The sequence below is a fragment of the Aptenodytes forsteri genome, unplaced genomic scaffold, assembly GCF_000699145.1.
Source record: "Aptenodytes forsteri isolate BGI_AS27 unplaced genomic scaffold, ASM69914v1 Scaffold270, whole genome shotgun sequence".
Classification (NCBI taxonomy): domain Eukaryota; kingdom Metazoa; phylum Chordata; class Aves; order Sphenisciformes; family Spheniscidae; genus Aptenodytes; species Aptenodytes forsteri.
This window is the reverse complement of record NW_008794631.1, coordinates 746708-760748: the sequence shown is the minus strand read 5'-3', so window position 1 is coordinate 760748 and position 14041 is coordinate 746708. Positions and strand designations below refer to the sequence as shown.

The 14041-nt window shown below is 46.2% G+C and overlaps 1 protein-coding gene across 1 annotated transcript in view; it reads left to right on the top strand.

Moving 5' to 3' along the window:
* The window catches only part of EEPD1 (endonuclease/exonuclease/phosphatase family domain containing 1), a 66671-nt gene extending 53268 nt beyond the window's left edge, over positions 1–13403 (top strand). The window contains exons 3-7 of the mRNA XM_009273468.1: positions 2031–2141; positions 5487–5621; positions 6939–7071; positions 12599–12793; positions 12902–13403. Coding sequence (XP_009271743.1) covers positions 2031–2141; positions 5487–5621; positions 6939–7071; positions 12599–12793; positions 12902–13101 — 774 coding nt within the window. The 3' untranslated portion in view covers positions 13102–13403. The remainder of the gene's footprint in view (positions 1–2030; positions 2142–5486; positions 5622–6938; positions 7072–12598; positions 12794–12901) is intronic.
* Positions 13404–14041: the final 638 nt, after the last annotated feature.

Sequence of the window (14041 nt, the reverse complement as noted above, 5' to 3'; positions counted from 1 at the left end):
CAAACTACTCGACTGCAGATGCACTTTTTAATAAAGTGATGGTTTCTGTAGGATTTATTCAGTCCTGTCATATACTTTGTGCTGGCTGGACTTTCCAGGCAGCTGCAACCCAGAGATAAGTTAACTCTTTTGTCAGGTTACAGTTGAACTCCTAATTTCAACAATTTTTTTTTGCTGATTTAAGTTATTTAAATGTTAGAAAACTCATTCACCAAATTCATGCTGTTTAGAGTCATCAGAATGACATCAGGAATGAATAATTGTTGCTGCCGCGATTTATTGTGTTTATTAGGGCAGCACCTGGCAATCAGTTCAGAGGAGAGCTCTGTTCCCAGGCCGTGCAAACACCTTGCGTGCCTCCTCGTTTAATAAATCAGCCCAGCCCTAGCGCTGCCTGAAGGTATATAACGGACAATGATGTGGTATGTTAATCTTGAATAAGAAGCCCCAGCCAACCGCTGCATTTCAGAAAACTGTTTTAAAAGGTGTGCCAAGCATTTTCGCTTTGGGTGTGCAACCAAAATTATTCTCATCCTTCTGAGGCAAAAAAGGGTTGCTGGGTTGCGTATATCTGAGAAGTCAATCCTTACAGCTTCAGCCTCCGGGATGCTGAACTTGCAGACAAGGCAGTTAGTGAAAGAGCAGGGTTTGATTTTAATTTTTGAAACAAAAGTTAAAATAAACATGAGAATAGCTGTCCCATCATTTTGCTGATACCCACGTAGGAAACACTTATATCCATGCAGTTTATCACTGTAGCTCTTCGAACTGTTTGGCACGTCTCACTGCAAAGAGTCACTGTCTACAGGAGGTTATTGTTTGCCTTGAAAATCCTTCTTCGTTAAGGAGGGACATTCTGGATACAAGATTTTGTCTGAGGATACTCTTTCACTGTGAAAACCTCTGCGTTTCAACACAGTTTCTCCAGTGTCAAATTAACAAAATGATGCACATTGAAAGTCCCTGTTGCTCTTTTGCAGCAATTACTTTTTACTAGCCCCTTTCCCTGCAGCCAGAGCTGCTGCGTGCAGGCCCTTCGGCACGGCCGGGCGTTCGGCTGCCTCCTCTCCCTGCCAGCCTCCAGCCCGAGTCCGCCTGGACCTGACATCAGCTTTGCGAAGGGCTGTAGCTCCTCCTATTAAGCTTTATTTTGAAACTCTTGGCAAAAAGTATTCCATATCGTCTGCATCAAGGCGTTTCACATTCCAGATTTTCCAGGGCATAGGGGTTTTTTTTTTAGTTTTTTTTATTTCAATCTCAAGATGTTACCCAGGTAGACTTGAGGGCTTTCCATGGTGTCCACAGTTATAGTATTCCTGATCTGTTGGGCGTTAGGGCGCAGCCTCTATAGCTCTGAACACGTAAAGGTGTCTGAGTGCTGTGGCTGTACAGCAGCGTCCAGGAAGACTAACGCCTCTGAGGAGCGTCAGAAGGATCTGCTGTGTGTGCACGTCTGCAGCTGATCCCTTTGTGCATGGGGAGTCTCAAGCATGTGTCCCTGGCGTAAAGTCAGAGAAGCCCTAACCCCAAAACGCCAGCTACTGAGGTGGCCTACACCCTTCCTCTTGTGTTGTGCCGGCTGCCTCTGTGTTGGAGCGGAGCCAGCCCCGCTACGGGGGCTTCCTGCCCCCCAGGAGGATTCGGCGGCTGCTCATGGAGCCCCTCAGGGGGTGGGATACGGTGCAGGCAGCATCTTTGGAGGTGGCACAGAGGAAACCCCTTTCCAGTCAAACAAGTAGCTTTGGAGGAAAAAAAAAAAGTCTGAGGGAGAAACGTGCTACTCACTGCATTTGCACTGATCTATTTTAATTTTTATTTATCTCCAAATAATGTCCAGTCGGGGGTGAGTCAGCCTGGGATGTGGCCCAGACCACCTCCTTTGCGAGCCTTCAGGAAGGGCAGAGAGCACAGCCTGCGCTCCACGGTGTCTCTTACCAATGCCTCGCTACACGCTTTATTTTGCAATTTTTTTAAAACCCTGTGAAGCTAATATTTTTTTTTTTCCCCTGCTCTTTCCTCTCTCTCTCTAGTTTTGTATGGAGCTGAACCAGCCAACGCTGCCAAACATCCGCAAGTGGAAGGGCCCTAGAGGATGTTGGAAGGGTGTTGTTTCTGAAAAACCCTCGGGCCAGCTACACAAGGTACATTAATCCCTAAGTCTGAACTTTGGCTTTACTTTTTTTCCCCCCCTCTAAGCAAGGACATACTTTGAATCTGTTTAAGACAAAACATTTTGCAAATCTTTTTTGGCAAGGTTTGCATCTCTTGTTTTTTAAGCTGACTCTTCCTATAGCTTTCAGTTCGACTGTGTGATTGATTTTTTGGAAGAATTGTTTTTCTCAGCCTGTGGCACACTTGTAAGGAGGAAGGTGTGTGTGTTTGGGGGAGGTGTGGTAGGTAAAAACAGGATAGAAATATAGAAGAAAGGCTACACATTAGGACAAGGAAAGAGTCCTTGGTTTTGCCCCTGGCAGGCTGCAGTAATTCTGAATTATTTTGTGCTAGTCAGCTGAGCTTGTTCCCTAGCACAGCACTGGCCGGCATTTGGAAGAGCTCCCCATTTCCCTAGTTTGCAAGTGAAGACCCCGCAGAGGGGCCATGCAGCCTGCCATCCTCATCTGGAAGAGGAGCTTATCTCACACGTTCCCCAAAGTGCTCCGCACAGCTATTTAAAATATGCTGCAGACTCTGTTTGAAATCAGCACCGTGCTGCACTGTGCTTTTCCCTGCAGCATCTTCTGCCATGGGAATATATATATACGTAGTGCAGTGAGGTACTAATTTATAAGGTGGTGACAGCTACACCCGCTACCCTTGACAATATTCAAGGTATAGCTACATTGGACTGGACACCACTAACGGCGCCCAAAAGCAGTCTCTCCCAAGGGAAATCTAAATCTCTCTTTTTTCCCTTTAAGGGTGATAACGAGATTTCAGAGCAAGGTCCCGCTCGGGCTCGAGCCTGTTGTTGCTGAACGAGATCGTTCTCGTGATGCAGTTATTGCAGCATGGATGTTGTGGGGTGGAAGCAGGAGCCGAGACCTGTCATGTAATGAATGGTGCCTAGCAGTACACTGGGCTGTCTTCATCTATTCTGAGCACTGTCGTTATGAAAGCCGTGGCTGCAGTTGTATCCTGTAATCCTGCTGCTTAGAATCCATGTTTCCTTAATCTGGCTTTTCCAAATCAAGTTGTATCACTGTGTCACACCTGAGGCTGTTGTTGGACTCTGATGTTTTGGGAGGTGCAGCAACTTTTGCTGCCCTTCTGAGTAAAGCCCAAGAATGGCAACTAACAGGAGAGAAAAAAAACCCAAAACCCACCACCTGAGCAGCACAAGGATTGGACTCTAGCTACCACTAGAAAGACACAGAGGGTCTGAATGTGTCCAAGGTTTGACACAATTCTCACTTAATTCCAATGCAGAGTGCAAATCCCGTTCAGGACATTTTTATTCCTGGCTGGAGTTTCCTTTTGGGATCTCTTGTTAGGCCATATCATTAAAACACTGAATTTAAAAAGCTGTGCAAAGTTGTTGAATTTGTTCCCTCTGCTTTTTCTTTTCTTCCAAGAATTATTAATAATTGTCTCAGAGTTTCTATGTTAAACCCAGAGTCTTTAGTCTATTTTTTCCTGAGCTGTATTTCCAAAGATAACAATGAAAGTTTTGACTATGGGCTGAGTAATTAAAAATCATCATCTACCTTGTTTTACTGGTAAAGATGTAAGGATGAATGGTTCCCAAAATTATGGGGAAAGTCTGTGGCCAAGCTAAGAATAGAAATGGTACCTACTGACTCTTCCTTTTAGCTGCTTTAGCAGAAATCTGGCTGTGCTGGAGAACCCTCCACTAAGCCAAAAAGTCTTCTCTACCCCTCTGGTTAGTTAATGGGTCCGTCAGGTTTGAACATTGAGTACACAAGTGCAATACAGTGGAGTAAGGCAGTGTTACCCTGAGCATGTAGCATCTTCGGCACAAGCTGATCTCGGGACACTCTACAGGGCTAAGTAATGCAAAATGGTGGATGGTGCTTCAGGCTTGTGCTTCCACACGTCCTGGGCATTTGGCCTTCAACCAAGCAATGACTTTTGACCACCACGTTGATGTGAAACCTGGAGCCAGGGAACAGCAAACAGCTGTTGACAGCAGTTTTATTCTTCCACATCTTTTCCTATAGCAGTTTTCAGACCTTAGACTTCCGACTGGTGGAATAATTTTGTCAGTATTTTAAAGGTGAGGTATCTAAAGGAGCTACCAAAGGATTTTAGCCAACCTTCAAGGCTCACAGGAAATCAGCAGAGCAGATAAGACTTGTTTGTTGCAGCTGAAATGGAAAAAACTCTTCCTTGCGATGGATTTAACTACGATTCGCTAAGGGAAGCGGGTTTGAATGATACCAAAGAAAATGGTGTCTGGGTGATGGGAGGAGAGGCTGACAGGTTGAATTAGATACCGCTGCTGTTGCGTCCGGGGTGGGCAGCTTTCTGAAAATGCCAATTCCACATCCCAAAGTAACGAAAAAAACCCATGCAGGACGGTAGAAACAGAGCTGAAAGGAGCGGAGAGCTGAGCGTGAAACGTTTGAGCTGGAAAAGAGGTAGAGAAGATTGACAGGGCTGAGAGGTCTAGACCAGATTTCACACCAAGAGACTCAAGGAGCCTGGAAATTTTTAGCTTGCGGGCGACAGAAATCTGTGAGATGGTGTGCAGTGTGGGGAGAAGGAACAACTGTGCGCAGCATCATCTACCGCAACCCTAGCAGGCGCCCAGTGAGAGCACGAGGCACTGAGCTCAGGGTTAGACAAACAATCCTTATTTTCCTATGCATAATAAACTACCTCATTATTGACCATGCCCAGAAGAATCCGATGCCTTGCCTGGACTAGGAGGAAACAAGGACCGTATCAGCCCAAACACATGCACAAGAGGCGGCATCTTTATCTTTCACCCCTGTGATGGTCCTGAACGCGCTCCACCTGTGTGAGATAAAACAGCTTATTAAATCGTTGGCTGGACCGAGCGGTGCTAAAGTTACCTGGGTGTCCGGTAGCCAGCGTACAGATGCGAGGGGCTGCGGGCAGCAGAGCAATATGCGTTTCAAACTCGGCGCACTCAGTTTTCAGTGAAGTCAGTGGGGCTGCCCAGGGAGCGTTCCTCCCACATCTGGTGGGGCTTTTGGCCAGGGTGAGATAAAGAAGTGTTTCCACCTGTTTTCTTATCTCCTACTGATAGCCTAGGATGCTATTCCTCCTTTACACTTGTGCAGTGAGTTGGGCTTCTTGCCCTCAGCAGGCGCCAAGCCCGGATATAAACCTGCATCATCTTTTACCGCCTCTGCATATTTTAGAAGTGATGTACACCACTGCCAACAGAAATAGTGGTACTGAAACTTGCAGGTGAAAGTTTCATCTAGGGGGCTGCATTTGGGCAGAATGGTTTGTTTTTACCTTCTTACTACTAGCTTTTCTCTTTTTTTTAATTCCAGGGGGTTGAATATTCTGGCTTTCTCTGGGATACAACAGCTGGCATTGAACTGAAAGATGCCTTATCTCAGGAGAGTGCACAGACTAATGGCAATGGGAAGCACTCATATCCTCACCCGTATCTTGCACATTTCAAGGTAACTACCGTTGCGCCAACCGACCCTTGTAGAGTTCAGCTTTTATTATAAAAATTTGGGTAAGATGGAAAGAGACAGAGTCTTCTAACAGACAAAAATTTGCCTGAGGTTCTAATCCATCTCATCAGTTCAGCACTGTCTCATGGCTTGATTATAGAAAGGTGCTAAGTGGGCCTTAATATGTGTGGCAGATCACCAGAGTCAGTCCTTTCCCTTGCTCCTGTGGGAGCAAACCCTGCCGCAAGGGAGCATTTTGGACACGTGCGGGTCAGTGGATCTTCAGTAGCATCCACAGCCACCGGGAGTGTGACAGAAGTCACCAGTCACCTTGTTCTGCTTTTACCAAATTAACACAGAAGGGACGAGGTGCGTATCCAGCAGCAGCCAGCCACAGGGCTGTGATTCTTGTCAGTGCCACAAATTGTGAGTGGAGAGGGGTAAGTGTAGGCAGAATGGAGATAGAGAGATATATATATGTATATATACAGAAGGCACAGTGCTCCTGAGAGACTCGGGCTGATCTGTCTTATGTTGCTGGCACACTGCAGAGTTTCCATTTTAAAGCTTTTTCACCAGGCTGAACCCATCTAAAAGAACATCGTGCGTTTTGGAAACTGTTCTCGTACATATGCTTGAGTGAACATACAAGCAGAGAGAGCCTGTCTCCGCACAGGCTGTGATGGAGGCGTCCAGTTTGGGGAACTTGACATCTCTGGTAATGCTTTGAGAGAAGCATTAATACAATAATTATGAATAAATAAATTATTAATAATAATAATTAATATTAAGTTATTAGTAATGTAAATTGGTTAATATTAGGAGTAAGTATTACTTGTGCCAAGTGAGTCCCAGAAGGTAAGCAGAAGATTGCAGGGAGCCAACAGCTCCTTTCAAGGTACATTAAGTTTCTTGGTTAGTCTCTGTGATGGGCCAGGGCTAATCACAAGAGAGTAGTAATTAGCCCATGTAATGACCATGACATTATTTGTACCTTATTAACAACTGGTTTTGCATAAACTGATTTACATAAGCAGCCAGCTTCTTTCTGCAACCGTGGTGGAAAGAAGCTGTTTGCTTATGCAAAACAGTTTCCCCAGAACTGAGAGGGTATCAGGTTATTGCAGACAAAGCTGCAAAACGCCTTCCCCCTCTTCCTACCAAAGCCAAGATGAACCAAAGCACACTACATACATAGCGAAGTGAGTCCTAGTCACCCAGATTTACTGCCGAAAGTACTGGGAACAGGCGCGTGGTTTTGCTTTGTGACCTTCCGTGCCCTGTCTGCATGGCATTGATTTCTCCTCCTTCCTCCCCCAGGTTGGAATGAATGATCTAACACTGGTTAACCTTCATCTGGCCTTGTCGCCCTCGGCAGGAGAGAATATTGGGAAGAACCACGACAGCCACAAACTGGCAGCCTTTGCACAGACTTTGCAGGAGACTCTGAAAGGTAGGGCAGTTTTTTTCCTGCCAGCTATCACATGCATGCTGGCCAGTTTATCTAATCAAAAGGAATTTAAAAAAAAAAAAAAAAAAATCTGTCTCAGTGCAAGTTTCACAAATATCCTCATCAGCCTCGCAATTGTCTTTACCGGTATTTGTATTTGAATGATGCATAGTGTGGCAAATGTGCTTTTCCCTTGCTCATTGTCTTATAGTCTTTCCTAATTAACACAAACAGCGCAGGGGATCCTACTGGCTTTGACACCCTTTTTTCAAATTAAGTTCCTTCTGATTTTACACTAGTGTAAGAGCAAGTACAGCCAAAAAAAAAAAAGACAGGACACCAGGGTTAAGACCCTATTTTAAGTGCTTTGTGGAAATGACACCTACCTGATATCAGAACAAAGCTTAATGCCTTTTTTCCAAAAGAAATAGGTTCCATATATTTGCTTTTTGGTTAATGGGAAGCACTTTGGAAAACCCAATGCAAATCAGAAGATGGCTGCTAATGAGAAAAGAGACCACATCCTGCTTTGGTACCTGGGTGTAATATGCAGGATAATTTTATTGATTTCAAGTAAGTTGTTCTGCTTTTACACCAGGATGAGGGACACCAGAATTAGGATCTGAACTTGAGCAATATAATAGGCAGGTGAGTTTCTTTACCTCATTTCTGAGAATTTGCTTCTTACTTTGGAGCTTGCAAATTAAATTCAATTTCCTATGAAGCAGAACAGCATGTTTCAGACTCTAAACGTCGCTGATCTTGTTATAGGAATAGAAAAATCTATCCCTTCGTTTACTGCTTAACAAAGATGCAAAAGGGTTACAAGGTTATATGCATGATGTTTTTCAGCTTGGCCCAGTTTAGCAGGGTTGGTCACTTGGAATCATTAACATCCCTCTTGTATAACACAAGAGGTATTTGCAGTTTTTATGTGTGTTCTATTGTTTTTCCTTTTGAGCTGCAAGAAGTCAGAGCTATTTTTAAGTGCTACTGGTTTAAGTATTTGTCCACGTACCTTGAAATTGGAAAGGATGAAGGTAAACAAAAGGATCGTTTGTTTAGTCCCCAAAGGCTGAACCGAGACACAGATAAATGTGTAGCTTTTCCGAAGTCAACTGAGTTGTGTTTCCACTGCATCTAAATTTAGACTGTCGGCATTAGGGCTTCTCTTTATTTCGTGTTTTTATTTTCGTATGGTAGGCACATTACTGGAGCATGCTTGTTCTTGGCTTAGTCTTTCACAAAAGAAGAGATTCAGATTCCTCCAAACTTGTGGAATGCTGGTCTTGTTTCCTAAAAAAAATGGTAGTGCACACGTAGTGCACGCTTCAGTACTTTGAAGTACTGAATTATCCTGCCAAAATTAATGTCATGCTTAAAATTACTGCCATCCTTCAATTTCTTCCAAATCAGTCCATAAAATATGGGTAATAAGAACTGATTTGTTTGTGGGTACTGCAGTAAATTTGAATTTCTGCTCCCATTTTGCTAACAGATGCCTACTCTGTTATCTTTCATTCTTACAAAGAGGCACGTGAACATCTCAGGAAATTTGGTTACTATCCACAGCCTCCTGTAATGCAGAGCACTAGCATCTCCATATTTCTCCCATCAGACCAGTGGGTCCTGGTACTTTTTTCCCCCTCTTTCTTTCCCTTCAGCAGTACCAGAGAGACATGGTGGCTGTTGGCTGCTCATAGCTAACTCTTTGCAGCAGCCCTTCTGCCTTCTCTCAAGAACTCCACCAGTTCGTCTTCAGTGTGGTGACCATGGGCAGCACACAGATGCTATTTTGGATGTGCTGGTAGTGCTTGGACCCAGGGGCCAGGGTGTTGGCTTGGTCATCTTCTCCCATCTGGCTTGGCCGTATTCCACAGGTTACCCATGCATCGAGCACTAGGCTTAGAAGACCTTCGAGAGGCCGTAGGGAGCCTCTTAGCAGCCGATGTACTGTCACATCCTTATCATCATCTGCTTCTCACTCTCTCCAGGAAGGATTTTGGGGTTTAAGGGTCTGTTTAATTCATGAGGGGACTCATTCAGGGAATGAGGTATTTGCAGTTTTGAAGGGGAAATCAGGGAGAGTGTCCTACAGGTGTCTCTTTGGACCTCCACGAAGCAAAGGAGGGTTTCCTGGTTCCTGCAGGAAAGCAGGTTTCAACACTGCAGACTTTCTGCAGGCACTGAAAGTCCCTCAGCTGATTGTGTTGGCACACCGGTGCTCAGCCGCTGCGGCACAGGGCTGAGTTAAGGCAGCACTTCGCTTTGCTGGCGAGAGCCACCCGCAGAAACTGCTAAAAGTCGCTGGTGCTTCAGTGAATTTGAAGACGCATTTGGAAACAGACTGGACTTTTTCCTCACCTAAAGAGTTCTCCGTTGACAAGGGCAGGGTTGCTTTGAGCCCGATGGGTCTGAATGCAATAGCGTGGGAGCACCCCTGAGAGGTAGTGGGACACGTGCCTGTCTGCCGGAGGCTGTCTGCCACCGCGTCCCACCAGACGGAGGCTCTGGGTCCTTGTGGGACAGCGTAGTCTGTGGGAGGGACCTTTGCAGCAAAAGCTGGGTTGGTGAGGGAGCGCTTGCTGATGTGTCCTGCAGGAGGAGGAGAAGGACCGGATTGCGTCAGCTGAGGAGCCTCTGGCTCAGGCAGCCTCTGCTGCCCAGTCCTGAGGAGGAGGATGAGCAAGCCCTGCCAGTCTCAGACTCTCATCTCATCCAAAAGAGGCAAATCACGTCACAGCACCAGTAGCATTATCTCCATTTTCTCCCCCCCCCATCTAACTGTGGACATTGTGACTGGAGTTTTTGATCAGCTATCATCCCTCATTACGGGCAAGGGACCTTCTAGACCTTTTGCTAAGTTTGGCTGAGAGCCGTTGGGGCTGATCCGTGAGACCCTTGAGAGCTGCAGCTGCTGTGTGGCAGCTCTGCTCCCTGCCTCTGCTGAGGGACCCAGGGACAACCGATTAGGCGCCGTCACGCACCCAGGAGAATCCAGGCAGGTTTGCTTCCTTCCCTCCATCTGCATGATGTCTGTCAGGGTCTCAGGAGGCAGACGGGACATGAAAGCGCTATGCGTGGCATTGCTGTTGCAGGAGCTGGCAGAGCCAGGAGCAGGGCTGAGAGCGAGCCCAGGACAAGGGGAAATGAAGTTGGTGGTGATCTAGAAAATTGGTGTCGCCTGCTTTTCCTGCTTAGCGCAGGGCTGCCTGGCCCTTTCCCTGGTGATTCACAGCCACGGGGAGCCCCAGAAGCTCCCGTGAGAGGGGACCGGAAGCAATCCTTTCCCTCCCCGATGGCAAAATGGGTTTCAGCTTCTTTGACATCCCCCAGCCTATTCCGTCTGTCAACTTTACACTGCAGTATGATTTTATGCTTAGTTATTCTGCATGCAGAATTTTAAACAGGTGAAGAATACAGTGACTCCCTCCCTGGGCGTGCCGCAGGCTGACTTCTTACCTCCTTCCGAGCACATGTCCAGGTGCTGGGTCTTTTAGCTTCTGCTGTTTCTAAACTGTCCAGAACGGAGCAGTCAGTTAAAATTTTCACTTGTGAGTATGGTTTTTTCATAGATTTTTCATGTAAGGGAAATAGGCTTGAGGATTTGCTAAAAGAAGTAAGAGTATTTTAAGAATAGAATAGAGTAGAATAGAATATATTTTGTGTGGGACTGAGATACTGCTGTTAAGATCCCTGCCTCTCTGTCATTTTTAAACACCCTCCCCCAAGGACGTGCTCCAGAGCTTTCTGTAATGGCCTTTCCTCACTTATATGGCCGAGCTGAAAGCATGGAAGGAGCCGAGTGCTGCCTGGGCCATTAAACAAGCATTAGTCCTGAAGGACCAAGACGGCATGGTTGCATTTCAGGCTTCCTGATCCTGCCAAGCGAGAGATCTTGGGTTTTTGCGATGAGATGCGTGCAAAACCGCCAGCTCCCAGCAAGCACTGTCGTCCCATTAGACAAGCACTGATTTTTTCTTTTGGGTTCTGATGGAGCTTAAAATAGCTCAGGTTCAGGTTTGGGTTTTTTGTTTCTTTTAAAGGTGGGAAGGCCACTGTCATTGAACACTTTATAGAATAATATTTAAACCTCATGTCATTTCTAATATGATTTGTGACTTGCAAAGGGTAGAGAAACCACAAACAGTTTCACTATCTTTTCATCGCCCGTCTGCACCTTAGCAAGCAGCATGTTTTGAAGTATTTGTTTTTGTAAGTCATATGCTATCAATCTCGCTGCTCTCCTGCCTCTTCCCAATTCATCTTTCATGCAGTGCAAGACAGGAGTGGAATAGATTTTGTTGTTGAACTTGCGCTCCCTCTCCTGGCTAGTTACTTCTACAGCAACAGCACAAAACGAGGAGGTTTATCCATGAGCACTAGGTATGGTAGAGCAATCTGTCCATCCACCCTGTCTCCTCCCACACTTCAATCCCAGGAAGGAAAAAGCTTACAGACTCTCATAGTTCTCTTCTCTGAAGTCAGGTTTGGGATAATTTTTGGTGCATTTGTGCCTCCTTTTAGCATCTTCCTCCTTCTCCAGTACCAAGCGGTAACGCAGCAACATCTCTGATCAGCTATCAGCATTCTTGAGTTTGTCTTATCAGACATTTCTGGCAGTAGTTTGAGATGGGCACTGGGACATGTGCATTGTCTTCTTATCCCAGCGCACAGCTGGGTTGTCTCCATCTGCAGCTGTGGAGCTAGGAGAGCACACGTTGTGGATATGAAATTAGGGTCCAGAGTTTCTTTTCTCACTTCATTAGGGTTGGAAATAAAACGTAACTAAGGTCATTTTCTATTCACATGAAGACAGGATTTTTTGACGAGCATTTCAAGTCATTCCCTTTGTTTCTTTGAAAATTCAACCCTAGACAAACTCTAAGACATCCCAAGTTCAGCAGTATCCCTTCAGTCAGCCAGGCAAAGGAAAGCTGCTGTAGTCAGGGAGTGTCCATGTGGTCTGTGAACTCATCTTCTGCCATCAGGCGTGCAGGCTGCTCCTCAGGCTTGTTCCTTGAGATTTCTTAAATGCAGAGGGTTAGAATGAACACTGCACTGTGTCTTTCCTGGGATCCTCACAAAAGTGTCCTTGACTCTTACAGCAGATCTCTAAAAAGACAATGTCAGGACAAGTTAAAGCCAATATGTGTTTCTTGCAGAAAAAGAAAAAAATAAGCTTACAAAGTCACAGATTCCTAAAAACCTCTAAGACCAGAACTGCTTGTCTTTGAGTTTGTCACTATCAGTGAATAGCAAGCAAAGGACGCCAATATAAATGAGATGATATTTAAAAACAAGCATGAAATGTGTACTCGCTGGTTTTTAGTGTCATGAAGAGAATGGCCATGAGTAAATAGCCAGCGAGAAAGGCTTTAAACAGCATTTCTTTCAGGAGTTCAGAGTAAAGTCAGCTTTGCTACTGAGTATTTGTGTTTTTCCTCCTCCCATTTATCCTCTCTCCCTCTTATACTTAAGTGATGGATGTCCATTCCTCCCATTCATTTCTATTTTTCCTGTTTTCTAGGAGAAAAAGACGTGGTCATCCTTGGAGATTTTAACCAGGCCCCAGACAGCAGCGACCACGACATCCTGAGGAAGGAGAAGTTCCATCACCTGGTCCCTTCCAGCACCTTCACCAACATCAGCACAAAGAACCCACAAGGGTCCAAGTCACTGGATAACATCTGGATCAGTCGGAGCTTGAAAAAGGTTTTCACAGGTAGAGTTGCTTTTTAGTGAGGTCGTGTAACCTTTAGTTAGGTTAGTGCCATGTGTCAAATTTGGGCAATATTACTTATCTTTTTCTCTGTGATTCTTTTTCATGTAGGCCACTGGGCTGTGGTGCGAGAAGGTCTTACAAACCCATGGATCCCCGATAACTGGTCCTGGGGTGGGGTGGCTTCGGACCACTGCCCCGTGCTTGCTGAATTTTACCTGGAAAAGGACTGGAACAGGAAGGAAGTGACGCGGAACGGGAACGGGGTGACGGTTGAACGCAATGACTCCCACGCTAAGCACGAACGATGACGTGAACTTGAGGGTGTCTCTTCTGCTCCCCAGGGAGCAGCCGAAGGCTCTGTTTGCTTGTGGCTCAGTGGCGGAGCAGGACTGCCTCCCCCTCTCCCTCCTTCCTGCTCTCCTCCCCACGCCTAGAAAGCATCAGCACTTGGTTTTGGTGGCCCTGGCTTCGTGGCCCTCCTGGACAGTTGTGGGGTGTCTCACAGCAGCGGAGCAATCTGCAACTTTTTCTGGGGACACAGTGGACATTTCCATACCTGGAGATTTGGATGAGAATTGTACAGGAAATAAAGTGTACTTTTAATACTGTACAGGATCTTTGCTAAAATGCAGCCGAGCAGGGCTTTGCTGTGAGGGTGAGGGGGAGTGATGGTTATTTTCCTTTGCCTCCATATTAATTGAAGGAATAAGAGAGGCCCCAAAAAGAGAGACACCATGGAAATCCTTGGCAAGTCGCAGATGTCATTCAGCACTTGCAAAAGCTGCCGGAGCTGGTCCCTAGATGACCTGAAATGAGTCCTGAGTGGTCCCTCCTGCTCAGCCTGGAGAGGCCCCGTTCCCACACAGCCCCATGTGGATGCGGGCACCTCTCGTCCTTCCCTTCCTCCCTCCTTACGCTCCTGGCAGGGTGCATTTTGCCCAAGAAGGGCTTCCTGGAGCTTGGCTTTGGCTTTTTGTTTGGTGTGCAGCATTCAGTGTTGTTGTTTTCCTGCACACTAGCCTTCAGGAGCTGGGAAACCACCGACTTGTCCCTCTGCAGAACCTGGTCCACTTCTCCAGTGCCCTTTGCTTTGCTCCCTGTTGGGGATCTCGCAGGAACAGCCCTTGTCATCTGGCCCTGCAACTGGCATCAAAGAGGAGATGTAGCCCTGAGTCTTCGTCTAGGAGTCGGTGTTCTGAGCAGCGCTCTGCATTGGGGAGAAATAGGTCATACATCGGTGGGAGGTCT